This window comes from Ambystoma mexicanum, chromosome 7q, assembly GCF_040938575.1.
Source record: "Ambystoma mexicanum isolate Mex_15411 chromosome 7q, UKY_AmexF1_1, whole genome shotgun sequence".
Classification (NCBI taxonomy): domain Eukaryota; kingdom Metazoa; phylum Chordata; class Amphibia; order Caudata; family Ambystomatidae; genus Ambystoma; species Ambystoma mexicanum.
Window position 1 is genome coordinate 997,752,893 of NC_090941.1, and position 27,096 is coordinate 997,779,988.

The 27,096-nt window shown below is 45.2% G+C and overlaps 1 protein-coding gene across 4 annotated transcripts in view; it reads left to right on the plus strand.

The window, feature by feature from the left end:
* The window catches only part of XRRA1 (X-ray radiation resistance associated 1), a 624,270-nt gene that overhangs the window by 535,543 nt on the left and 61,631 nt on the right, over positions 1 to 27,096 (plus strand). The window contains exon 16 of one of the 4 annotated variants that reach the window (XM_069640154.1): positions 1,745 to 1,916. The exons of the other annotated variants lie outside the window; for them this stretch is intronic. Within the exon in view, the coding sequence (XP_069496255.1) occupies positions 1,745 to 1,803 (59 nt within the window). The 3' untranslated portion in view covers positions 1,804 to 1,916. Of the gene's footprint in view, positions 1 to 1,744; positions 1,917 to 27,096 lie in introns of those variants that run through there. 4 annotated transcript variants of the gene reach the window in all.

Genomic DNA, 27,096 nt, shown 5'->3' on the forward strand with positions numbered 1-27,096 from the left:
TGAGACTGGCTTGTGACAATTATGAGGCAGAGAGGTATCCACGTGGGTTGACTTTCAAAGAACTAAACAAATCCCTGTTTGAGGAGATTGATTGGTCTTATGATACTAAGACACGTTTGCCATTTATCCACCAGAAAGAAAATCATTTGAACAAAAATTGAATAGATGGGATTAGAGTATGAACGCTATCCATCTCTCCAAGTTGAGTGGATATGAGGCTGTATCCCATGTCACGCATAGATACCGAAAGCTTTTGTGTCCGGCACCAGAGGTGAGGCAGTTCCTATAAAGGCTATGGACAAATCAGCTTCCTGTTTTGGCAATCATGAAGCTTCTCTTGAAGGTGCCAACGGAGCTTAGGTATTGTCGAATTTGTCAGGCCAGAGGAGTGCTGGAATCCACTAGGCATGTCCTGACCCTTTGTCCCACGTTAGGATAAATACATATGTGGGCATTTGGGAAATGAGTCCTTAACTACGAGGAAATAACTGAGGAAGACATTTTGGGATGCTTGCCAGAACTCCGAATCTTTGGGATTTCAGCTAGCTCTTTTCAAGGTTTGGTCCCATGTTAAGATCTTGCTCCTGGACTAGTTATTGACGGAAGCTGGAGTGGCTTGTCTGGTGGGCTACTGGAAACTGTTAACATGGAGAGGGTCTCATATACATACTTATAACTGGTAAAACCGCCCTTTTACCGAATTCAACGCCCTCTTCCAACGCTTCTTGTATCATATCAGGTGACTATGAGCAGTGAATGGGTGGTATGCTTTGAGGCATGGCAGGCGACACAACCCTCATAAGAATGAGTTGCTGCTTATTTTTTCTCATTATGGGTTGTATGCAAGAGGTATGGGGTGCTTTTTATGTTTCTCTGTTTTTTATGTCTTATGTCTGGCCTACTATTGCTTGGGATAATATTGTGATACAGATCCTACATCTTAGTGTTCTATTGTCAGATTCCTATTGTCTCTGCTGTTTCTTGCTGTTCTTGCTTAATTGCATTATTGTTTTATTCTTTTTTTTTATCATGCATTGTATGTTTTTAGATATGTGTTGTGTAAAATCCTCATTTTAGGATTGTATCACAATAAATTAAATATATATATAAACAGTTCCTTATCCGTTAATGGCTGTAAAGTGTCAAATAAAGTGATTTTGCAAGAAATGAATTTGAAAAGCTTGTCACAGTGTTAATTGGCTGCAGTGAGAGCTGGAATTCTGCTCTGTGCTGGCTCAAGCAGCAGGAATGGAGACATCACAACTGAAGCAAAATAACTGATTACACAGAAGTAGTGATGTCATTTTCTTAGAAAAGGGTCAGTAGTGATATCACAACTAGCCTGTAATAAGAACTTGATACCGGACAAGTACTGTTTGCTGCCGCTGCCCCTCCGCTTTGTATCTGATTGGACTTGTTGGGACCTTCTTGGGAGTTATCGTCGCCGCACTTCTGCCTTGTTGTAGTGAGCAGACTTGCCAGGAGGACGTCTTTGCTGGTAACACCAGCGCGTCTGACCCTAAGGTGACTTTTTCTCCGTGAGCTCCCTTGTGCTGCCTATTGTGTTCGTACCATTTGAACTTGTGTGCTTCACAACTTGTGCGTTTCACAACTTGTGCGTTTCACAACTTGTGCGTTTCACAAGCTGCAGACTTTACGGTCTGCGTACAAATAGTTGTGCACACGTGGTTTTTAACTTTAACTACAGGCACTTAATTTTGCCTTCTCCTTCTGTTTTTTAAAGGTGTTTCCTGTTTTGGTGGATACGCCCCCTGTGACGAGACACGTTGCCTGGGTCCTTAAATTGTAGCAGCCTGGCGCACCCGCGCCGCGCACCAAGTACCGGACAAGTACTGTTTGCTGTTTGTGGCGCGGGGTGCGACAGGGTGCTTTAGGGCGTCCGCCACTGCTCATACAAAGAAGTTTTCTGCGTATTAGGCGATTGGCACCGAGCCGGCTGGGTGAGGTTTCATTGTGTCCTTAAGTTCAGCATGGTAAAAAAACTGCGAAATGGCAAGAGATGCTTAAATGGATCTCCATCAATGTTGTCTGAAGGGAACATGTCAGATGATGAGCCCACCCATGAAACGGTAAACCAAATTAGGAAAAGGGGAAAGGGTACAACTGAGAACCTGAGTATCTGTTCACAATTGAAGTCAGCATTGAACAAAAAAGGGCTCACCTTGACATCATCTGAGTCAGAAAAAGCTAAAATGTCTGAAACTGGAAACAAGGTTAATATAGTGGCCCAAGTCCATAGGGAGGGGTCGGTGGGGATAACTTATCCACCAAATTTGATACATAATGTACCGATTACTGATAGCTCAATATTGGGAGTAGTTAATGATGATGCTGGTAACATGCCAAACATAGGTATCTCATTGGTTGCCCCAGTTGTCTTAGCAGAACTCCACAGTAGAACACGATTATCAAATGGACCCTCAACACCTGCTGCAGAGTCACAGGGTTTCAGGGAGCAGGTTCATTTTCATGCAGCCATAGTAGAAAATCTGAACCAATTAAAGAAAATGAGAAAAAATGAAAGAGGGTGGGGGACTAGGGATTTAAAACACTCTGATAGCTCTCCCACACATGATTCACGACACATTCCATATGATACAATCTATCCACACTCTCCAGCACTGGGTTTTGACCCGTTACCATCGAAGCAAAGCTCAGAAAAACCCAGACTACCTAACTCATCACTACCGTTATTTCCACTAGAAGAGACTCTAGTGGATCTAAACCCCCAAGAACTACAGAATTTTCCTGTGTTGACCAGGATCCTGAATTTGCTGGATAAGGGGCACGAATTTACTCATGGGGCGATTGGTGCTCTGAGTCTAGCAACGTCAGAGATCAGTTCGAGATTGTGTAAAATAGAGGGCTTTTTGATGGCTCAGGAGAAATGCCACACCTTCTGGGCTGAGCAACACTTGAGTGACAAACGTCATCATATGCAAAAATTAGAAGCGATTGTAACTGAATTAAAAGCTGAAAAGCTACATAACGTAAAGTCTATAGCATCTGAAACTGAGATCTTAGATAAAAATTAACCTCACTGAAACTTACACGACAAGTGATGCTAAGACCCAGAACCTAAATCAGACTCCACCATATGCCAAACTACAACACGAAAGAATTTTGGCCCTAGAAAAGATAGTTCTTGCTGCAAATTTAATATTAGCAGAGAGGATGGCCAAAGTGCTCAACGTAAATGACGAGCCAAAGTTTGCATCATCAAGACATGCCCCTGATAGCCCCTCTGCGCTTACATATCTGATTGATCTAAATTCGGATCTTACTCAGAGGGGTCATGAATGTATTGACAACTGAGTTGAGGCAGGAAATGGAAATCAGAGCACATTTTTTATGTCTCGTAAAGCTAAAAAACTGCATGCGAAAGCATTGAAAAGACAAAGAAATGCAGATTTGCAAAACTCTTTAACTCAAGTTGGGTCCAATACGGCTCATAATAACAAAGAAAAAAACAAAAAGGCTATGACAATGGAAAAACAGAAAGGTAAAAAGCAACAACAAAAAAAAACCCATAAGAGCAACATTAAGGATGATAACAACATCGACCTAATGCAACTAAACATTGAAAGTCAAGTTGTATTAGGCATAACTGACACCATGCCATTAAACATTGTTCCCTCAAGCGCAGGGGAGGCCATAATAAAAAATATCTCTGAGTCAACGAACAGCAATGCTGAAAATGCAAAATATGGCAATGTGTCACCAACACCCACCCTCATACAAACGCAGCTACAGTGCTTTTTTGAAAAAATGGACAAATAAATAACCTCCCTAGCCCAAAAAACACAAGATGTAACAGAGGCCCATGGTAATGGTTCCGATGTGAACACCTTGGCAAACAGAAGTCCGGAAAAAAGGTCAGGCCAAGAAGTGAATGAAGTTGCAGGTACTCCGGATCCTGAACAGATCATTTCACAGGTCATGCAGGGGGGCTCAGATACACAGCCAAAATGGCAGTCCATGCTACCCACTTCATCTTTTGATGGAGAGGGAATAGATAGATGGACATATTACAACGCTTTGGGGCCTGAGATGAAACTGGTAATGGGTTGGACGTTGGATCCAACGAAAGTGGACAAACCCAACCTAAATCGAGCATCATTGATGAAAGTAATCTAGTGTCTAACGACATTGAGTGGATTCGATTGCTGTATGTCTCGAATGGTCGGATGCTATGTAAATATCAAAACACCCTCATAGCTGCCTTAGTATGGAAACATGCAAAAGACTTCCATATGCTAGGTTATGAGTTATCCATGTTTAATTCGTTGGAGAACGCCACACTTTTTGTAGAGTATCAGCCCTCAGCGTCACATAACAATAATGTCACTGAAGATCGTGATAATCGGCTTGCAACCCTGCATGAAAAAATCAGAATGCAATCTGAATCTGTTGCTCAAATTGCCTCAAGTTTGGCATGGCTCGAACCACTCATGAAAACTTTGATAGGCGATATGCCAGCCAAAGAAAAACAATAAAACAATGTAGTAGCTATAAATCCTTGGAATTGCTGTGGCTTTAACAATCTCGAGCACTGGTTTCAAAATACCTTAAATGCACTGTTACCAGCAATAATCATAGTGCAGGAAACCATGGCAATCCAAGATATTTATTTAGAAGGATATGTAGCCTTTTGTTCACATGCGGTAAGAGGTACACAAGGTCGCCCATCTGGTGGTCTTGCCATCTTTGTGAAACACTTATATTATACCAAGATGTCGCAAATTTATGCATCCTCGGACATATTGGTGGTGGAAGTGATATCGAAAGCTCGAGTAATCTCTCAGTTGATTATAATTGCGATGTATTGGAACCCAATGATAACAACTTTAGATGTGATTATTGAAAGAGTGAACTCTGTACTTTTACAAGTCGCAACGGACGCTCCAAATGCACAAATCATAATGGGTGGTGATTTTAACTCAAATCTCAACACTAGAATGGCGAAGACAGACATAGCGACCAATATGTATGAAATATTGGCTTATGAAAGGGGGCAAATATGGAGGAACTTCTTGAATGAATGGGAGTTGTTTGTAGTACCCTTTGTACAAGAGGTGCATGCATACACTTAGTCTCGTGGCATGAAACGCTCAACGATTGATTATTTGATAATCTCGGGGTCATTGGCAGAATTTACAACAAATTGCAATATTATTCAATCCAAACCACTGCATATTGGAGTGTCTGTTAGACTGTAACTTACCGTTGTATGAAGCTAAGCCGGCATTGTCATTGTTGGAGATAGATCGAAAAGCACTTACCATCAGGTGGAATGCCCAACTATATAGGCAGCTAAATTACTTGGTCAACAGAGACAGTGTAAAAATAAATGTGGAAACAATGACAAGGATTGATCTTATCGCATGGGAAAGAAAAAATGAGGGTATGATATGTGGTCATCTTGACAGCTTGGTAAAGGAATGCTCAACGGTTAGGCAGATTGCCTATAAGTGCAGTTATAATGCAGAAATTGCTTCGAGGAAAAAACAAAAAAATAATGAAATTCGCAAATTGATGAAATCATTTAATGAAACGGGGTTATGTGAATCAGAAAAAAAAAATTCTCACAAGTTATAGAGATGATGTTAAACAGCTGAAAATTGGTACATATATAAAAATCAACCAAAAAATGATTCTGAATTTAATTGGGAAAAACTCCAGGGAAATTTGGGCAACATTGAAAGATCCACTCTTAAAAGGAAAGCCGGAATTATGCTCTGCAATAAGCGGCGAAGTCTGGAGCGAAATGTATAAGACCAAGTATGCTATGCCACAAAAATTTAGCTGGTTACACACTCTAGATCTGGCTAGGTTTCTTCCCGCTAAATGTCCTTGGGAATTGACCAATCTTATCTCTATAATAGCGAAGCTAAACCCCTCTAAAGCTGCTAGGCCTGATGGCATTCCACCGTGTGTCATAAAGGATCACCTGAAGTTATGGGCAAAAATCATCTTAAGGAGGTTGGAAGGGGTGTTCAAAACAAAGAAAGTGCCCGAGTCGTGGCTAACCGCGATTATAATTCCATTACATATAAAGGGCCCGTTGAATGATCCCACCAACTTTAGACCCATAGCGCTAATAGATATTTCCGCAAAGATCTTTGCTGCATTAATATTAAAGGACTTAAATGATTTCATCACAAAACACAAAATCTTTTCACGGTTCCAAACCGGGTTTCGCAAAGGAATGGGTACACAGTTGAACGCAACTTTGCTGGCACACCTATTGAAACTATCCAGGAAGAAAGGTCAGGGTCATATCTATATGGCACTAGTGGACATATCCGGGGCGTTTGATTCTGTAATCAGGCAACTATTATGGCAAAGGTTGCAAGACCTTCTAATTCCACCTTACCTGATAGCAATGATCATAATGTTACATTCCAACACAAGTTACAGGATCAAGATTGACAAGGAAGGCTTTTTAACACTTATTATTCCAACCTACACAGGAGTAAAGCAAGGCTGTAACCTTGCAGCAACTTTGTTCAATTTGTACTTATCTGAGATAGCTACAATTTGGTCAACGTGCAATTCCTTTGCGGTTAAACTAGGGGATCTCAGCTTGGACTGGTTGGCTTTCGCGGATGACTTGATTATGTTGGACCTCACGCCTTTTGGGCTTCAAAACAAACTAGAATGTTTAGCAGAATTCTGTGCGAATCCTAATCTCCAGCTAAATCCAAAGAAATCACATATCTTGGTGTTCACAAACAACTGAAAGATCGTAAGATACCAATGGAATATTAGGGGGCTCCCGATACGACGTGCTTTGGGTATGATCTATTTGGGGTATAATCTGAATAACTTTGATTCGATTGATAAGTGGAAAGTAGAAATCTCAATGATGGCTATGCCGTTGATTGCCCAAATTAAATGAATCTACTCACGAATCTGTAATTTTTCCATGATTCCTCTGATTGACTTTTACAAACTTAAAGTAGAAGCAATTATCATATATGGCTTAGATCTGTGCTATCTGGAAATTGGTCCGATGTTAAACAAAATTCAGGGGAAAATATGGAAGAAAGTATTACATTTGCCTATGTCACTCCCTAATTCGATTATTATACACGAATTGGGACTGTCATCCCTTGCTACTAAATATCTATGGCATAAGCTTGCGTCCTGTGCAAAAATGCTAGATCAATTGCCAAACTCCCTCTATGAAGATCTTGCCAACATGTAAAGAAGGGTGTTCCAGCATCTATAGCTGAAGCAGGAAAAGGTTGTAAAGAGAATCTTGCATTATTAGCCATGGATGGGGAAGATCTAACAAAACGTCCTCAAGTGGTAAAGGTGAGGCTCATACAATATGACTGGGCAGTGAAAATTGGGTTATATACCTTATTTAGACAGTATGCTAAATTTTGGCATTAACAGTCGCCCCTATTGCCTTACCTCAGACAGTGTCCTGGGCATAAAATGCGCTCTCTTTATATGAGATTTAAATTCAACTTGTTACCAACATCAGAGCGGATTAAGAATTGGTCAAATAGTGCATTTTTAGAAGATGAAGGTTGTCGATTTTGTAAAAATCGCCAAAAAGAAACCTTGAAACATCTTGTTGTATATTGTGTCTTCTTTGCAAAAGCACGGCAAATCAACTTGATGAAATATCAAAATGAAATAACAGGTTATCCAAGTGAAATGCTCTGGCAATGTATGTGGGGCATTAGAATTCCTCTGATTATTGATCTAGTACAACTGTTATATGTTATTGAGAAGAACCTAAATTGTATGAAATTCCGCCTAGATGGATCTTCGGATGAGCAGTGAGATATATCGGTTGACGAGGTGGTAGTGCAGTCAGTAAAAGATGAAATCTTAAAAGTACGTTTATTCCGATGGTGAAATTATTGATTTTAACCCATTTATAACTTTCACACCCTATGGAGGAAGTGATAATGTGCTGACATGTAAGCTACACATCCATAGTATCTAGCTTGTAAATATGGTTTTGTGCAAAGTATCATTGTTGTGGGAGTCATTTTGTGCTGTTTAGAATGTTTTATGGTGTTATGTAGTTTTTATAAGTCATTAATGTCTTAAAAGTAACATTAAGAATTGTTGTAAAGATAATTTTGTATCGAAAAACAATAAAAGTTAAAAAAAAAAAAAAAAAAGAACTTGATTTCCAGGCTTTTATTGCAGTCTGCCATGTATTATAGCAAATTCTTGTTCTGTTGACCTACTAAACTTAAATTTAAAAAGGTAGGTATAATGCAGAGTGATGGGAAGGGCCTTGATGTTTCTAATGAATGTGCAAGCGTGCCATGGGTCTCATGATAGGAAGTCACAAGAGTGATGCAGTGAACATATGATGTGAGATTGCAAATTCCATTGTGAGCCTTTAGAGAGATGAGCAGGACGTGGATTCTTTGAGGGCTGCCTTGTGACCAAGTCCATAACGGTCCAGTAGTTCCACCTCCAATTCCAACTAAGCGGGGAAGAGCATTGAGTTCCCATGGTCACCATGTGGAAGCCACAGGCTGGCGATCACTGGGCAAAATCCTCCAAAGCCTGTCATCTGTGGTGTGTACTGATCCATAAAGGAGTCTCATCATACTTACATTTTAATTAGCTGATTTTGGATGCAGGCAGCAGGTGCTCCATTTTTAGGTCTGGCTGAAAAAAGTGCAGAATATTTTCTGAAGGTTAAATGTAATGGAATGACATTTTAAATGGGACTAATTTCGAGTAAGTCACTGACAGCTAGTAAACACCGTCTGTCATGGTTGTCACGCCACATTGGAGACCGGGGTCCGCCGCGCCTGCTCGTCCCTTCACCTCCTGGCGAGTCTACCCGCGCTTCCGCGCTTGGGGGCTCGCCAGAGGGAGAGCGTTGGGTGTCGGGGCCGGAGGGCTACGGCGCATGCGCGGAAGACCTCTGTCTCGGTTCCGCGCATGCGCCGTGGACTGGGCTCGAGCCCTACGAAGGGCTTGCCTTCCAGGACTCGCTTTGGATACGCCGGCGCCCGGAGATGAAGAGGCTTACGTTCCAAACCTCACGGGAGCCGGCGACCCATAAAAGGAGCCGCAGTTCGAGGCAAGCGCGTCTCAACGCGGTTTGCTTCATTCTGCGAGCTTCCTACCTGGGCTGCCTGCCACTCACCTGAGCCCGCTCTGGGCTGCCTGCTACCTTACCTGAATTCCTCCCTGGGCCTGCAGTCTACCTTACCTGAATTCCTCCCTGGGCCTGCAGTCTACCTTACCGGAGTTCCTCCCTGGGGCTGCCTGCTCTGGGCTGCCTGCTACTTTTACCTGAATTCCTCCTTGGGTCTGCAGTCTACCTTACCTGAGTTGCTCCCTGGGGCTGCCTGCTATCTTACCTGAATTCCTCCCTGGGCCTGCAGCATATCTTACCAGAATTTCTCCCTGGGCCTGCCAGCTTACTGAACAGGTTATCAAGTCTGTTCTTTCGAGAGAGGGGCATCCGCTACCGTTGTAAAACTATTTTTCAAGGAACCTGGGATTGGTAACCCTAGGTCTCCTGGGGGCAACCAGACGTGGTCTCCCTCTCACTGTGCTTAGAGAGGCATCAGCTTCACCTCACTGATGATCCCCAACAAGGGTGAAACACGTGTATGGGGTTGCTGGTGGTACTCTCGTTCAGGTTGGAGTTGCCATTGCATTTCGGTGCTGGACTGCCCCTGGGCAGGACAAAGACTGATATGCAAATGGATATTTCCCATCTGTGAAAGGCACAGTGAGTAAAAGCAGTGGCTGCGAACTCTCAAGTGGTTAATAACCACTGAACAGGTTATCAAGTCTGTTCTTTCGAGAGAGGGGCGCCCGCTACCGTTGTAAAACTGAATTTCTCCCTGGGCCTGCTAGCTTACCTTACCTGGGTTCTCCCTGGGCCTGCCAGCTTACCTTACCTGGGTTCTCCCTGGGCTGCCAGCTTATCTTACCTGGGATCTCCCTGGGCCTGCCAGCTTACCTTACCTGGGTTCTCCCTGGGCCAGTCATCTTACCTTACCTGGGTTCTCCCTGGGCCTGCCAGCTTACCATACTTGGGTTCCCCTGGCTCTGCCAGCAACTTACCAGAGTAAACTCGGGATTTGCCGGCATACTTTTACCTGACCTCCCTGGGTCTGCCAGCATACACTGACCAAGGTCCCCAGCAATTGCTGCCCTAGAGTACCCTTTCGGGCTCCTTCAGTTAGATCTCCTGCTCAGCCTTGGTTCCTTCCTTTCCTGTCCGGCCTTACCCTCTTCATCCGTTCCTGTGGACCAAGAATATACCTGCCACGCCGGAATCTTAGACCTCTGCTTCAATTCACGTACTTTGGACTTTATTCCAACGGACTCCATCCCAGCCCGTGATCTGCAACAAGACCGTAGCCTCTCCTGCCTGTGCTTGCACAGTCCCTTCGTCACGTTAATCAGGAGAGTGCTTTCCGTGACATTGGGAATCGGCCCATCCTCCACCCAATATCAGTTTTTGGGTGGCGGAGAGGCTGGTCTCTCGTGCCACAAGCTCATCTTTCGACTGGATACAGACTGGCGACCTCGGCAAGATCAAAGACCAAGAAACCAGGTACGCAGCCCTCTCGTGCTTCCCAACTTGACAGATTGAGACGCCTGCCTTCAGACATGGAGATGGAGGATTCGCAAGACCTGCGGAACGAGTTACAAGCACTCAGGACTGAGATGGCCGCCATGCGTCAGGAGAATCAGACGCTACGTCAAATGATAACCCAAGGAGCAATGAGTACTTCACAGGCGGAGGGTTCTTTGGATCATACTACACCAATCAAGTTTGATGGAGACCCTAGACGGGTGTCAGAGTTTTGTAACTACTGCCGAATTCATTTTCTTTTCAGATCGACTCATTTCAACAATGTTAAGGCCAAGATCGGGTACATCTTGGGGAACCTAACTGGGAATGCCTTAGCCTGGGTAACTCCTTTTGTGGTTTCAAACAGTCCTATTTTGAATGACTTCGCAGTCTTTGAAAAGGCATTCCTGGAGGTGTTCCAAACGCCAAATCTGGCCTCTGCTGCACAGAATCAACTGATGGACTTCAAACAGGGAAGCGCCGACATCATAACCTATATCAGCCGCTTCCGACTATTAGCAACCGATTCTCAGTGGCCTGAGATCACGCAGAAGACCCTGTTTCATCGAGGCTTGAGAGAGGAGTACAAGGACGAGTTACTCCATATCCCTGAACCAGAGAGTCTCCAACATATGATTGATCAGGTGCACCGCATTGACCAGAGGCTAGCCGAGCGGAAAGCAGAAAGACGCCGGCTCGAAAGAAACAATCCCAGAATGACCAGTTTACCTGCCGGATCATTCGGTCCTACTGAATCAGGATCAGAGCTAATGCAGTTGGGAGCCATGAGAGGTCCATTGTCTGAGGAAGAGAAGAAACGGAGAAGAACATTACGCCTATGTCTTTATTGTGGAGCTGCCGGGCATTATCTGGGTACGTGTCCTTTACGACCACAGAAGAAGAAGGCGGGAAACTAAAAGACCTGTCGTGTAATGGAAGGGCAGCGACAGGTCATATTCCATCTTCAGACCTTTCCACATTTTGTTCTATACTTCTTCCCATGCAACCTGCGGTTTTACAGACCTTGAAAATCCGAATTAAGTTTCCTGATAAGAATCTGGAAGTGTTTGGGCTGTTGGACAGCGGAGCTTCTGGTAATTACATTGACGAAACTTTTGCTTCCAGTCACAAGATTCCGCTCTTGTCTAGACTCACCGCACTACCAGTAGAGGTCATTGACGGGACTCCTTTGTCCTCCGGGCCTGTCCGACAGTTTACTGTGGGTCTAATCCTCCAGATCGCCGGTCATTCTGAGGAACTCGCCTTGGATGTTATCAAGTCTCCTACCTATAAGGTGGTCCTGGGGTTACCTTGGCTACAACACCATAACCCGGTTATAGTCTGGAGAACACAGACTTTGACCTTTTCCTCCGCTGTTTGCGCCCAGAAATGCAAATTATCAGCTCCTACCCAGGTTTTCTCAACCGCTCTGGAAACATATGGCAGTGGGGTCCGTCTTTGTGCCACTTCTCTGATCCCGCAGGAGTACGCTGACTTTGAACAGGTATTCTCTGAACCAGGCGACATACCTCTTCCGCCACACCGTTCATTCGACTGCTCCATCGAGTTGTTACCGGACTCTGTCATTCCTCATGGGAAACTGTATGCTTTAACCCGGGATGAAAGACAAGTACTGCATGATTACTTGTCAGATTGCTTGCAGAAAGGATACATCGTTCTGTCCAAGTCGCCCGCAGGATTTCCCTTGTTTTTTGTGAAGAAGAAAGGCACCTTGAGACCCTGTGTGGATTACCGGCAACTAAATGACATAACTGCAAAGGACCTTTATCCATTACCATTGATTCGCAGTATCCTAGAAACTTTACACACAGCTCGGATCTTCACCAAACTGGACTTACGCAGGGCCTACCACTTGGTCCGCATTAAGAGTGGAGATGAATGGAAAACGGCTTTCAAGACACCTTTTGGGCATTATGAATATAGAGTTATGCCATTCGGTCTATGCAATGCCCCCGCTATCTTCCAACGGTTTATGGATAACATCTTTGGTGATCTAATTGGTTTGTCAGTTTGCGTGTATTTGGATGATATCCTGGTTTTCTCCAAATCCTTTGAAGAGCATGTGGAACAAGTTCGGGAGGTCCTTCGCCGGTTGTCCTGTAATCATCTATTCGCAAAGGCGGAAAAATGCTGCTTTCATCGGCCTAGTATCGAGTTTTTAGGATTTGTGATTAACCAGGATGGGATAGAGATGGATCCTAAGAAGGTGCAAGCAATACAAGAGTGGAAACCACCCCACGACGTGAAATCTCTTCAACGCTTTCTGGGATTTGCCAATTTCTACAGGCGCTTTATTCCACAGTTTTCTCAGATCTCAGCGCCCCTTACCAGGCTGACCAGTAGTAAAGTGGTTTTCAAGTGGGATTCCTCTGCTTCTCAGGCTTTTGACACCTTGAAGTCAGCTTTTATGGCAGCCCCGATTCTGCACCATCCACAGGATGATCTACCCTACATTGTGGAGGCCGACGCTTCCAACTTCGCTGTCGGAGCTGTTCTCCTACAGAAAGATCCAGCAACGTCAGTAGAACATCCAGTAGCCTATTTCTCTCGCAAATTGAATCCCAGCGAGAGAAACTACGCGGTTATTGAAAAGGAACTGTTGGCTATTAAGACCGCTTTTGAGGAATGGAGACATCATCTACTCGGAGCTCGTTTTTCAGTGTAAGTTCGGACTGATCATCGCAATTTGCAGTACCTACGCTCCTTGCAATGTCGAACGCCTCGTCAAGCCAGATGGGCCTTCTTTTTCTCTCCGTTTGTGTTTCATGTCACTTACGTTCCGGGAACCTCCAACCTGAAAGCAGATGCTCTCTCCCGGTCCCTGGAGAAAGAGGTAGAGACGGCCTGTCCGAATCAGCCACTGATTTCCCCTCAGCATTTTTTACTGACTTTGTCACCTCACCTTGAGTCAATCGCTGACGCCACCCGGACGGATCCTGAAAGGTCGGCCCTTCTTGGACGTCGGTCAGTGTACGAACATGATGGGCTCTTGTTTTTCCGGAAACGGCTGTACATTCCTAAGGTAACAATCCAAGATAGCATATTGCATGGATTTCACGATTCACCTATCGGAGGACATCGAGGAATGAGAGCTACTCGAGAATTGATATCCCGACAGTTTTGGTGGCCTGGATGGGCTACCGAAGTTCAGAAATACGTCGAAAGTTGTCCTGTTTGTGCCCAGTACAAGATTCCGAGAAGACGGCCGTTGGGATTGCTGATACCTACTGAAGTGGCACCCTACCCGTGGCATACCATCGCCACGCACTTCATTGTGGATCTGCCCCCTTCTGAAGGATTTACCTACATAATGGTTGTTGTGGATGGTTTCACCAAATTAGCTCATTTCATTCCATTTAACAAGATTCCTACGGCGACCCAAATGGCTTCTGCGTTTCTGCATGACATCTATCGGTTACATGGCCTTCCGGAAAAGATCATTTCAGACCGTGGCTCCCAGTTCATCTCTTCTTTTTGGAGTAAGGTGTGTGGCCATCTAGGAATTCATAGACCTCTAAGCTCAGGTTATCACCCACAGACCAATGGGCTCACCAAAAGGACTAATCAGACGTTGGAGGAGTACCTCCGCTGTTTTGCTAATGCTACTCAGTCCGACTGGAAGGCTGGGTTAGACCTTGCTGAAGTATCCTATAACAATACTGTTCATGCCTCCATTGGGGTCAGTCCATTCTTCTGCTCAACTGGCCAACATCCCAAAGTGCTGCCCTTCCATCCCGTACCCACCAGTACTGTTCCATCTGCTGATGCCCTGGTCTCAAGCATCCAACAGCAACAGGAGTTGGCACGCAAGATCCTGAGAGAAACCAAGGATCGGATGAAGGCTCAGGCGGACAGGAAGAGGAGTGTGGAACCAGATTTTCAAGTCGGGGACAAGGTTTGGTTATCCTCTAGGAACCTGCCGCTTCGCAATTTGCCTACCAAACTGGCTCCCCGTTATTTTGGTCCATTCACTATTACCAAGCGGCTGTCCTCAGTAGCATTCCGTCTCCAGTTACCCCCCTCTTAGCATGTCTCCTTGTTGAAACCTTATGTTGTCGATACCTACGGCTGCTCCTGCCCTCGCCCAACCTCAGTCATTGTGCACTGTGTCCCGGAATTTGAGGTTCAAGAGATCTGCGATGCTCGTTATCGCAGGGGGGTGCTCCACTATTTGGTGGATTGGAAAGGGTACCCAGCTTGTGATCGTACTTGGGAACCACATCGACATGTTCACGCTCTCCGCTTGGTGCGTGAGTTCCATAGACAATTTCCTTGGAAACCCGGGGCCCCGGGCCTTCCTGGGAGGGGGCATAGTGTCACGCCACATTGGAGACCGGAGTCCGCCGCGCCCGCTCGTCCCTTCACCTCCTGGCGAGTCTACCCGCGCTTCCGCGCTTGGGGGCTCGCCAGAGGGAGAGCGTTGGGTGTCTGGGCCGGAGGGCTACGGCGCATGCGCGGAAGACCTCTGTCTCAGTTCCGCGCATGCGCCGTGGACTGGGCTCGAGCCCTACGAAGGGCTTGCCTTCCAGGACTCGCTTTGGATACGCCGGCGCCCGGAGATGAAGCGGCTTACGTTCCAAACCTCACGGGAGCCGGCGACCCATAAAAGGAGCCGCAGTTCGAGGCAAGCGCGTCTCAACGCGGTTTGCTTCATTCTGCAAGCTTCCTACCTGGGCTGCCTGCCACTCACCTGAGCCCGCTCTGGGCTGCCTGCTACCTTACCTGAATTCCTCCCTGGGCCTGCAGTCTACCTTACCTGAATTCCTCCCTGGGCCTGCAGTCTACCTTACCTGAGTTCCTCCCTGGGGCTGCCTGCTCTCGGCTGCCTGCTACTTTTACCTGAATTCCTCCCTGGGTCTGCAGTCTACCTTACCTGAGTTCCTCCCTGGGGCTGCCTGCTACCTTACCTGAATTCCTCCCTGGGCCTGCAGCATATCTTACCAGAATTTCTCCCTGGGTCTGCTAGCTTACCTTACCTGGGTTCTCCCTGGGCCTGTCAGCTTACCTTACCTGGGTTCTCCCTGGGCTGCCAGCTTATCTTACCTGGGATCTCCCTGGGCCTGCCAGCTTACCTTACCTGGGTTCTCCCTGGGCCAGTCAGCTTACCTTACCTGGGTTCTCCCTGGGCCTGCCAGCTTACCATATTTGGGTTCCCCTGGCTCTGCCAGCAACTTACCAGAATAAACTCAGGATTTGCTGGCATACTTTTACCTGACCTCTCTGGGTCTGCCAGCATACACTGACCAAGGTCCCCAGCATTTGCTGCCCTAGAGTAACCTTTCGGCTCCTTCAGTTAGATCTCCTGCTCAGCCTTGGTTCCTTCCTTTCCTGCCCGGCCTTACCCTCTTCATCTGTTCCTGTGGACCAAGAATATACCTGCCACGCCGGAATCTTAGACCTCCGCTTCAGTTCACGTACTTTGGACTTTATTCCAATGGACTCCATCCCAGCCCGTGATCTGCAACAAGACCGTAGCCTCTCCTGCCTGTGCTTGCACAGTCCCTTCGTCACGTTAATCAGGAGAGTGCTTTCCGTGACATTGGGAATCGGCCCATCCTCCACCCAGTATCAGTTTTTGGGTGGCGGAGAGGCTGGTCTCTCGTGCCACAAGCTCATCTTTCGACTGGATACAGACTGACAACCTCGGCAAGATCAAAGACCAAGAAACCAGGTACGCAGCCCTCTCGTGCTTCCCAACTTGACAATGGTACATGTAAGCTCAATGTGTGAGACTGAAGGCTCCAACCTTGCCCTTTGGCATAAGGCTCTGAGTATTTTTTGATTTTGTCCTGCCTAATTCACCTGATGTTTCCGTGGCGAGTCCTCATCGGGACTGAACAACCCAAAGAACTCTTAAGTCCCTCAGGGTAGGAGTGCTTTATGGCACCATGTTGCCCTTTTCAAATCTCCTTGCAAAGCTACCTGTATGAGCTCCAATGGTTGGTGGCAACCTTTGTATTATTTGATTTTAGCAAAGTACAGCATAATGTGCCCAGGAATGTCCATACAGCAAACTCCTGTGTGAATCCATTAGAGAGTCGAAATACCAGACCTTGTTCCTTCGAATGAGTGTGTAGACTATGAAGGATACCATATATTATCATGGCTGGCTGCCTCTGAGTGCAAAGTCAACAGTTGTCAGAACTGGGTATGACTTTGTTGTGAATGGTGTCTTGGATTCAAGTCTGAATCCACACCTGAGATACAGCCTCGAAAGAAGTCCGCAATAGTATAATGTGGCATCCCTCCAGTGATTATGTGGCTGCCGAAAGTTTGAAACAACCTTCAGCTCCTAAACACCCATATAACCACTGATTCTATATTCTTAGCTTGTTTAATTTGGCGACAAGTCCTGAAGCACAGACAAAGACACCCAACCAAAGATCTAGTGTGAGGAAGCTCTGCTGGCACTTACACTCATCCAAGAACTAATCTGATTACAAAGCTGTGGCCAGTAGCTGTGGCTCCTGGACTTCCACAAACTACTGTAAACTGGCAATCCTTTCCCCTGATCCAGTGGGCCCACACAATTTACAAGCCCACGATGATCCCATGCTCCCAGGAAGCCCTGCTTACCCGTACTTAAATAGATAAGACACACTGAAGCACCATACAATAAACCTAAACATTCTTCACACGTTCAGCTGGGACTGTCTACAATCCACGTTCCATTCATGCAATTCCATGGACTCTGGATTCTCAGTTAATATATATTGTGAGGGAATCTGTCACTTCCCCCCCCAAAGGGGAGATCACTGTGAGGCTAGGGAGGTGAGGCCCCTTCACAACTTCCTCCCTAGGGTTCTAGGCCTATGGGACCTCACCGGGAGAGACTCCCCCTTTGGGGACAAGGACTCCTATTCAAGTGAGGAATTACCTGATGCCATAATGGCCTATATGTAACCAACTAATATACAAAACAATTGCAAGTTCCAAGACCAGGATGGAGACAAAGTGAAGTTATGTCGTTAGGAGAAAGAAAGAGCAGTTGTCTCTTTATATCCCAGTCTCCAATTAACTGGGACAAGTACGTTGAAGAGAGAGGGCACGCAAAGGGAGAGGGAGAGAGCAGGAGAGAGAGACGACTGCAGATGCACACAGGGGAGGCCCCCTTTGCGCAGAACACCTGAAGGAGGTGGAGCGGAAACTCGGCATGAATCCCGCGAGATTCAAAACTGTGTTGAGCCAGAGAGGGAGATGCTGGAAGCCTGACGTGTAAGAAGCCGAGCCAGCTGGATCGTAAAACTCGGTGGTGGCATGGTGGGCAAGGCTGCTGCCCGTTCAACTTCGCCGGCATCACCCAATGGAGGACGCAATTAACGGCTCAGTCAACCGTGCTGGCATTGAGAAGCCAAAGCTGAGGGAGAAACCCTCAAGAAGCAGATGACTAGGAGAGAAAAGCAAGGAAGGAAAGGGTCCCAAGTACCTGCCGGCACCAAAGACGTTCCCCCACAAGCATAAGGTAAGTGGGAGAACGGGGATACTGGGAAGCTGAAGGGGACTTATTATATCATCAGAGGAACTCATGCCAGTACCTATGACGAATATGGGAAAACCAAGTTGATACAGTTGAACTGTGTCACTGTGATAAGGAGAAACATAGAAATCCCAAATGGAATATCTTTACCTTTGTAAAAGGTGAAAGTAAACCCTTTTGCAAGACATGAAGAGTCTAAAAGTATACAGAGAGATAACTATGAACTAAAAAACAGTGAAGTCCCCAGGATAAATGTTGTAAGTAAAAGAAAGTCTACATGAGGCAAAGCTGAATGGTAATCATCCGGAAAACAAAAGCCCTAGAAGAGAAGGCAGTAGACAAGATTCAGAATCCTGTAACCCAGAACAAAGGATCCAAATAACTCAAAAAAAGAGGAGAGACAAACTATCAGTCCCATAAGGGAACTACAGGAGCTGATATGAAGGATACCAAGAGACTATTTGAAAATGGTATGATAACCAGGATTCTAAAAGAAGTGAAGTTGTAAAAGCACAACCATCAGGAAAAGAGTCATTCTCCTGACTGTAGTTGATTAAACTAGTGGTAGGGTCCGAGAGGTTAGTTTTGGACAGCTGACATATTCCTTTGGACATTGACTCATGACTGACTAGCACCTAAGTTAGTAAAATAGGTAGGGAACATCCCATAGTGATAGAAGAAGGTGGGCTTTATTCTTATTTCTTTAATGAAGACCACGTAAAAAATGTCCCCAGAGTGTCAGTGTCCTTCTGATCTGCCACAATATACAACACACCTCCTTTCCTTATGACTAGTAATATTAACAATGCCTACTGCCACCTTCTGCCAATCCTTCCCCCTTTCACTTTTGGTAGCACTGCCACCCTCTCCTTGCACCATTTTTTTCCATTACTCAACCTCATAGTATTCCCCATGTTGTATTGTGACAAGTCGTGGGATAACGTCACTTCTCACCATGGGGAAGCCCTTCCCTGTGAGGCTAGGGGGAAGGCCACTACCCGATAGTCCCCCTAGGGGTGGTACAAAGTGGGAGGACCTCCCTCATGGGGATGGTGACTCCCCTTACAAGGTGGAACTCCCTAACCCTCCTACCTTTTAGTCTCCAAAATCCCTAGGATCTGTAATAAAAACTTCTGACAGTACCACTGTATGTTATTGTGACACTCCTCCTTTACTTCCTATAAAACCTAATTCAGTGGGCCTCACTATAAGCATGGCAGTCCGGGAACTACGGTACTGGTAAGCATGCTGTTACTGTAGTTCCTGGACCGCCATACTATGAGCTGTGCTTGCGTGCGCCTGCCGGGCAGAGCGGCACCCGTGAGCGCAGCATGTTGGATGCACCGGCACCATCCTTGACGGTGCCGGTTCATCCAACGTCCCCATTCCCATTGAGCCCTATTGGGCTCAAATGAGAATGGGGACTGACAGGCACCGGCACCCGGCAATGCAGGAATTACCTGGCCTGGCGATTTCGGAATCACCTGGTGATTCCTCATTGACGGGTTCCAGTAAAAATGCAACTCCAGCGGCAGCCGTGCCGGTTTAAACGGCATAGCTACCGCCGGGTTTATAATGATGCCCATTGTCTTGTGGAGAAGATTACAGGAGTTATACAAAGTACTCCTTCATGTGACTTTCATAGTACTGAGAAGAGGTGACCCCGAGAAGGCCTGAGTGCATCAAGGACAGGGGACTTCGACATTGTGCTGGGGAGGACCCAGCCCCCGACCATAAAAACAAACCAAGAACTGGCCAAAAGGGGACCAAGGAACCCAGAGAGAAACCAGCGTGAAGACGCACCTTCCTGGGAAGTTCAAACGCAGCAACAAAAACGCAGGACGAAGAAGCAAGTCCTCGGTCGAGAGGATGTGGATGGAAATTCAGAGGAAGCCTCGGGAACTAGGAGGCCCGACCAATCCAGAATTGATAATCTGGTTAATAGTGGCATGCCCTCAGCGAGGTGGACTGGTAGGCCCCTTAACGCTGATACCGGTGAACCGGCGGCCCTGCAGAAACAAAGCGGGGTAGAGAGAAGCAAGGAAAGAGCGGCGACAAATGCAGAAAAATTGCCCAACATCCCAGGAAGAACCAGCGATATGGTCCCAAGAAGAAAGAGGTGTAACCACAGTAGGGGCTGCAGCACGAGTTGGTCGGTAGCCCTTCAATGCAGTGGTAATGCTATTACCACCGCATTTAAGGGTCCGCCCAATCACAAGTCTGGCAGCATTTACCCCTAGCTCTAAGCTACTCTCCTATTAACTTCTTTCTCTCTCATCACCTCTGTATTCTCTTTATACCTTTTCAACCAGCCTGGACTAAATATTGTGTTGGGCTTTTTTCCCCTTAATACCTCAAAAGGTGATACACCTGTTAGCTAATGAGGGTCAAAACTATACTGAAAAACTATCTCCATTACAGCACATACCCTATCCTGTCCTGTTTCCACCGCTATCCTGACAGCATCCATCAACACTGAATCGCTGCACCATGGCATTCCATTTAGGAACATATAACACTGTCGTGGCATGCTGTACTCCTCTTTCTCGCAAAAACAACTCCATTTTCTTTGCCACAAACTGTGGACCATTGTCGGGCACGATCTTCCTTGGAAAACCCGGTCTACACATATCAACTCAAAAAAATGCACCACTCGTCATGCAGTGGTCTCTTTCACAACACAAACTTCAGGCCACTTGAACATGTCCACCACCACGATTATATAGTTCCCTTGACCACCTCTCACTGCCAACAGACCCAAAATGTCCCTGGCCACCACATCCCACACAGAACTGGGACTTTCCACCACTTTCCTTAGAAAAATCCTAGTGTGCAACACCTTATCACTATCCCTGCACCACTCACATCTTTCAACTGCTCCACATCTGCGTACATTCTTGGCCACCAATAATCCTGTCTGATCATTCCCTTGATCTTGCAGGTTCCCCAGTGCCTCTCCATGACAGATGCACTTAATCCTTCTGACACCACTTGCACGTCCTCTGACCAACATCTCCTTTTCCACACTCGGTTCATTCTTTATCCTCCTCATACTGCTTGCACTCTTCCCCTAGTTCCTAAATCAGCCAGCCCCTGTGTGCAAAATCCACAACTCTCCTACATAGTTCATCCCTGTCACAATGTGCAATCCATTTCTTCTCATCACACACCTTCCATCTCACCCATCTTCTGCTTTTGCCACACGTCAACAGCATTTTCATCCTCAACGGCATTCCGCAACAGAGCATCCGCCACCATATTGTGCTCTCCTTTGATATACCGAACCTCAAAATCTAAGCCTTATAGTCCTGTTATCCATACAATGATTCTTTTCAGTACTCCTTCCAAGCCCTTCCTGTTGAAAATTGCCATCAAATGGTACTATAAAAAACGTCCTACCCCACACATAACTTTTGAACTGACATCGCAGAAAGCGGGGAAGTCCCCTGGAACGGATATGGTCCCTGTCGACTGTACAGACAAGAGGTTGACATTTGTATCCCCTATTTGTTAAAATTCTTCAATGTCTTACTGTTGGCAAATGTTGTTCCTTATTTATGGACCCAGGCCATACTTGTCCTCAACTTCAAGAAGGGCAATAAGGGATCCACCTCTAATTGTAGACTTATCTTCCTCCTTGATGCAGGGGGAAATTGTACGCAAAGGCATTATTGGTCCATTTGAATGCATGGATTCTTGAAGTGGGTGCCTTGAGTCAGCTGCAACGTCAGCACTATCGACCAAGTCATGATGGTACATCTTGTGTTGGAAAAATATGCTACCCTAAGGAATATGAATGTCTATGCAAATTTTGTCGACTTAAAGACTGCCGTCCCCAGTGTGCCCAGGGCAGGATTGTTATAACGTAGGGGTAGACCTAATAGATCATTTCTGAGATTATTTTAGATTTTCTATCATTTAGTCACACTTACGTGGTCTACCTAGTGTGTTTCTCTTCCAGGTGATTAGCAAATCATTACACATGCAATACATAACTCATGTTTATTTTTTATTTGCAAGGGCTTTTCTAATTGCTCTATAATTGTTTATTATCTGTTTTTTTTCCTAACGAAAAGATTGCATCTACAGGGTTGGTCTCAGAGACTAGTGGAACAGACTAGACTACAAACAGCCATGGGTTCATTTTGTAACCTACTTGGTATAGCAGAGGAAACTGAACACCCCTACACCAACACACAGACATTTGGTCTAGCTATTTCACTCTGGTTCCACAGACACATTATTGATGTAGATGCCACCCCAGTAACCCCAGCCAACAAAGAGAGCCTACTTTAAATCACAGCTAACTACAAATCTGACATTCTCTTAGCCAAACGTAACACCTACAACGACAGGATAGACAAAGTGAGCTTGAGTACCAGAGAACTCTTCACCATATTAAGAGAACTGGAATCTCCCACCCCTCTAACAGATACCTGCACCAAGGACAAGACCTGGTGTTCCAAGATCCAAGATGCACTAGCCAACAAGATCTGTCTACTCCAAAATATAATAGCTGCAAAAAAGGTAACCTCCCAATTCAAGCAAATAACGCTAAACTCTGTTCTAACCTTCCTAAACCGCCTCAATGATTTAAATTTACCCAAGTATCCACCCATGAAGTGGAAAATATTATAACCTCTCTCAACCCATCCAATTTTCAAGGAGATTCCTGCCCTGCATCTACTATTAAAGAAGCTGCCCACGAACTAGCACCTTTTATCACCACACTTATCAACGCATCCTTCTGCACATGTACCGTCCCCACCAACCTAAAAAACTCTTGGGTTCTCCCACTACTAAAGAAACCCTCCCTAGACCGTAATATCCCCACAAACATCAGACCTATCACTACAGTCCCCTTCCTCTTAAACATTATCGATAAAGCAGCCTATATCCAGATACAATCATACTTGGAGACCAACAAACTACTTTGACTCCAACAATCTGGCTTCAGACCCTAACATGGCACGGAAACAGCCTTGATTGATCTGAAGATCCAGATTGATGACCTGAAAGACAAAGGTAAATTGGCCCTTTTGCTTCTGCTGTATCTGACTTGGTTGATCACAAGGTGCTTTGCAAACATCTATCATCAGCGCCCCATTTTTCAGCGGAAGCAACGGCATGGAGCAAATCCTTCTTAAACAATAGATCGATGAGATTTTTCCCTTCATCTGCAGCTGCTGATTCTATCTACATAACCTGTGTAGTCCCACAAGGTTCTTGTGTATCGGCCACTATGTTTAATGTGTTTTCCAAGCCATTGTTTGATGACTTAAACCATCAGGGTGTCACCTAAACTAACTATGCAGATGGCCCCCACATCCTCATACCTCTGGCACGCGACTATGCGAAGGATCTAGCCAAGATTAACAAAATCTATCATTATTCAGACCTGGATGGCCACACATGGCCTGTGTCTGAATGATCAGACTGACCTGCTACTCTTAGCCACTCCCTCCAATCAGAAGAAATTGAGTAATCAATACCTCTCTTTCAATATTGATGGCAATGACATCAACGTGGCTAAAGAGGTCAAAACCCTGGGATTCTATTTAGACACCTCCGTGAACCTGCGTAAACAAGTTAGTGCCACAGAGTCGGCGACAGCCTAAACCTGCAAGCTAATCCACGCCTGCAAACCCTTTCTCTTCACAGAAAGCTGCATTACGCTGGCTAGAGCTCTAATTCTGTCACAAAATGGCTACTGTAATGCACTATACCTAGTTGCCAGTAAATACATCACTAATAAACTCCAGATTCTCCAGAACAGCGCGCTTCGATCAGCCTTAGGCATCTCCAAAAGAAAACATATTTCCGCGTTCTGACAAGACAACAACTGGCTTTCTGTCATGGACCGAATACATCTCAAAACAGCCTCCCTGACATATAAATGCCTCAACAACTCAGCCCCTCAATACCTTACCAAGAAATTCACTAAAAATAACTCCCCACGACCCACAAGGACTATCAACTCCGGCCGCCTAATAGTCCCCAGGTTCAAACTAAAAAAATCAGGCGGCAGTAGCTTTCCTGTCATGGCCCCTCAACTTTGGAACTCCCTACCTGCTACCTTAAGAGCCGACCAATCCTTCTTCAAATTTAGGAAAGACATGAAACTCTGGCTCACTTCCAAAGACCTCCCTCCTTGTCAGAATCTTCTACTAGGACCTCGCCAACATCACCTGTGCCTCTTTTGTATATAGGTATATTATTCCTGTACTGTATTTTCACTGTATATCCCATTATGTCTTTTCTGTATTATACTGTATTATACTGCCTGTAACCTTTTGTATTGTAACTAAGAAACTGCACATTCTTGTAGTGCCCAGAAACCTTAGGGTGAGGAGCGATTTATAAATAAATAAATAAATAAACAAACATACATACAAACGATTGTGGACAAATAGTAATCTGGATAAGTATAGAAGAGCTGTAAAGGATGTCTTATCTCGGGCGGCAAGTGCACATTTATTGTGGTTTTTGGCCATACAGAAGGAGCTCTCCTCGTTGAGGTTGGGGAACTACTGGTCCCAAATGGAGTCAATACCCATTTACGCCAAGTCCCAGATTAAAAAGATTCTCAAGAGAAGCTGGGAGGCTGAAACCCATACAAAAATAGCAAATTTGGCTTACCCAGCTTTGTATATGCTATGGAAGATTAAACCAGGCTACTTAGACAGAATGTACCCAATCCTTGATGAGAATCCTTTACACAAAGCTTTGCATCATCATACTGCCACTCGCCGGCCTGCAGCACAAATGGGCGTGCCCTTTTTACCTTCATGCATCTTTGGACCACCTTGTACCAGTACTAGCACAGTAAGTAATCGTGTCTCCAGTGCTCTTCTTCACCGTGGTACTTCCTCTTGTGTTTGTTTCTCCTACACTACAGAAATACATGGAAGGGGGATTGGGGAATGTTGGGGTGTGACGTTGGCCAACGGGCTATACCCTAGGTGATCGTCCTTATCCCCAGAGGGGGAGTCTCTTCCCATGAGGTCCCCCTGCAATATACCATCCCTAGGGGGCCTTTTGGGTAATGGCTGTACCTCCCTAGCCTCATGGGAAATGACCCCTGCCCTCGTCACAATATATACAACACCTGTCTTGGTCTCACGAGGCACTTAAATGAAGTTCCATCTTTAGAGGGACTCAAGGTGTTGGCAGGTATCCCATCCAATAGCATTTGCGTGAGAATGTCATCAGGATGCAGTCTGAAAATCGACCTGGGACAGATGAAGAACAAGTAAACTGTCATCAGAAAGCTTTGCGAACAAGCAGCAACTTGGAGAGGTTACATGATCCCTTTTTAACCCTGACAACTTTCAGCAACTGTGTGTGATATTTCTGGGGGATAGCTTGCCCTGGCCCTAGATAGGTCGAGATAGTTCACTCACTTGTTCTGGTTGTCTCTGAACCATCTGGCCCTTTTAAGGCAAACTATCAACATTTGATTACTCTTACTCCAACCCTCGCTGTTTTTTTGTTAAACTCTTTTATACAAGTCTGAGGTCCTTTTCTTTTTTGAGACCATGTACTATGAGAGGGGGTATATCTTAGAGGTATGGAATCCACTAAGGCGAGATCTGAAAACCCTATTGATCTAATATCTAATGATTCAATAGAGGATAGTGCCCCGGTTAATTGCCTGGTGGTTGATGGTATGGATGCAGACTGCAAACAAAATGTGCTTAAAATCTTGCCTCTGTTGGGCACACTGAGTCCCCCTGCCCCTGCTTCACAGTCACTCATTTCTGATTTGTCATTCTATTCGGAATCACACGGAGATTAATTCATCAGGAAGCCAACAGAGATTACAATAAGTGCTAATATTAATGTGTGTGCCAATCAACTTGAGGAAAAAGCCCTTTTGTACCTTTTTGGAACATTGACATTCTGGTAAATAAAATATAATTGAGGACTCGATTTGACACGATTTCATGAAAAAAACAATCAACTCAATTTCAGAAATGAAATCATTTCATACATGTAGAAGTAAAGTCATACACAACTCATATACAGTACATCATAATCCTCTAAATATATAAACAATTTGTGCATAAACAAAAGTAACAACTAGCAAATGTAAGGGACAACAACCACTACATAAAATGTGGTTACTGCTGCTTCCAAGAAATGTGTGTCACTGTGGAGACATTTCTTTTACCCTCAGCAGAGAAAAACAGGGGTAGACCATACAGAGGACCCGGTTGATGGTAGTCTAGGTAGTGTGCCACCCAGTGATGTTCCCGTAAATGATATGTGAGAACTGGCTCTAGTTTAAAGGGGGAGGGGGGAGTTGGGGAGTTTGAAAATGTGTTGAAATATGATGCTTTCTATATTTTGAAACAGTTGTAGTGTGTTTGTTTGACCTTATAAAATAAATAAAAATATATTTAAAAAAAAACAAAACAGGGGTAGACCATAAGGGGTCCACCTTCAGGAGTCCTCACAACTCGGGTTTCCTCATTCTGGGTTGTAATATTAGCTGAATATATGTGGCTTATTACGCCTGTCATATTTGTATCAATAGTGATGCCAGATAGCATGACTCTCTTGTCAAATTGAGTGTTAGTGCTGTATGGATGGATAACTTTATTGAAACATTAGTAGTAAAATCTAATGAGGCTGGTGTGAAAGTAGTTGAATTATTGTTTGAAAACAATCTTAAAGCCTTGAATGGATGACTTTCAAAGTCTCAACCAGCCAATGCTACATTTAGAAGTGACTTTTCTTGATGTTCTCTTATATATTGTCCCGGGAGGATAGCTCAGCGGCAACGTGCTCGCCTTGGAAGCAAGAGGACACGAAGCAACACAGGTTCGTTCGCTCTTAAACCTCTGGGTATTTAAGCGCGTTATAAATACGCAACAAAGAAAATAAAAACAATTATGCAACTAAAAAACAAACAATTCCTGTAACAGCGCCTCGATGCCCGTGGGCTGTGTGAGCACTTTAAAAATGTAAAAATAAAATAAAATAAAAA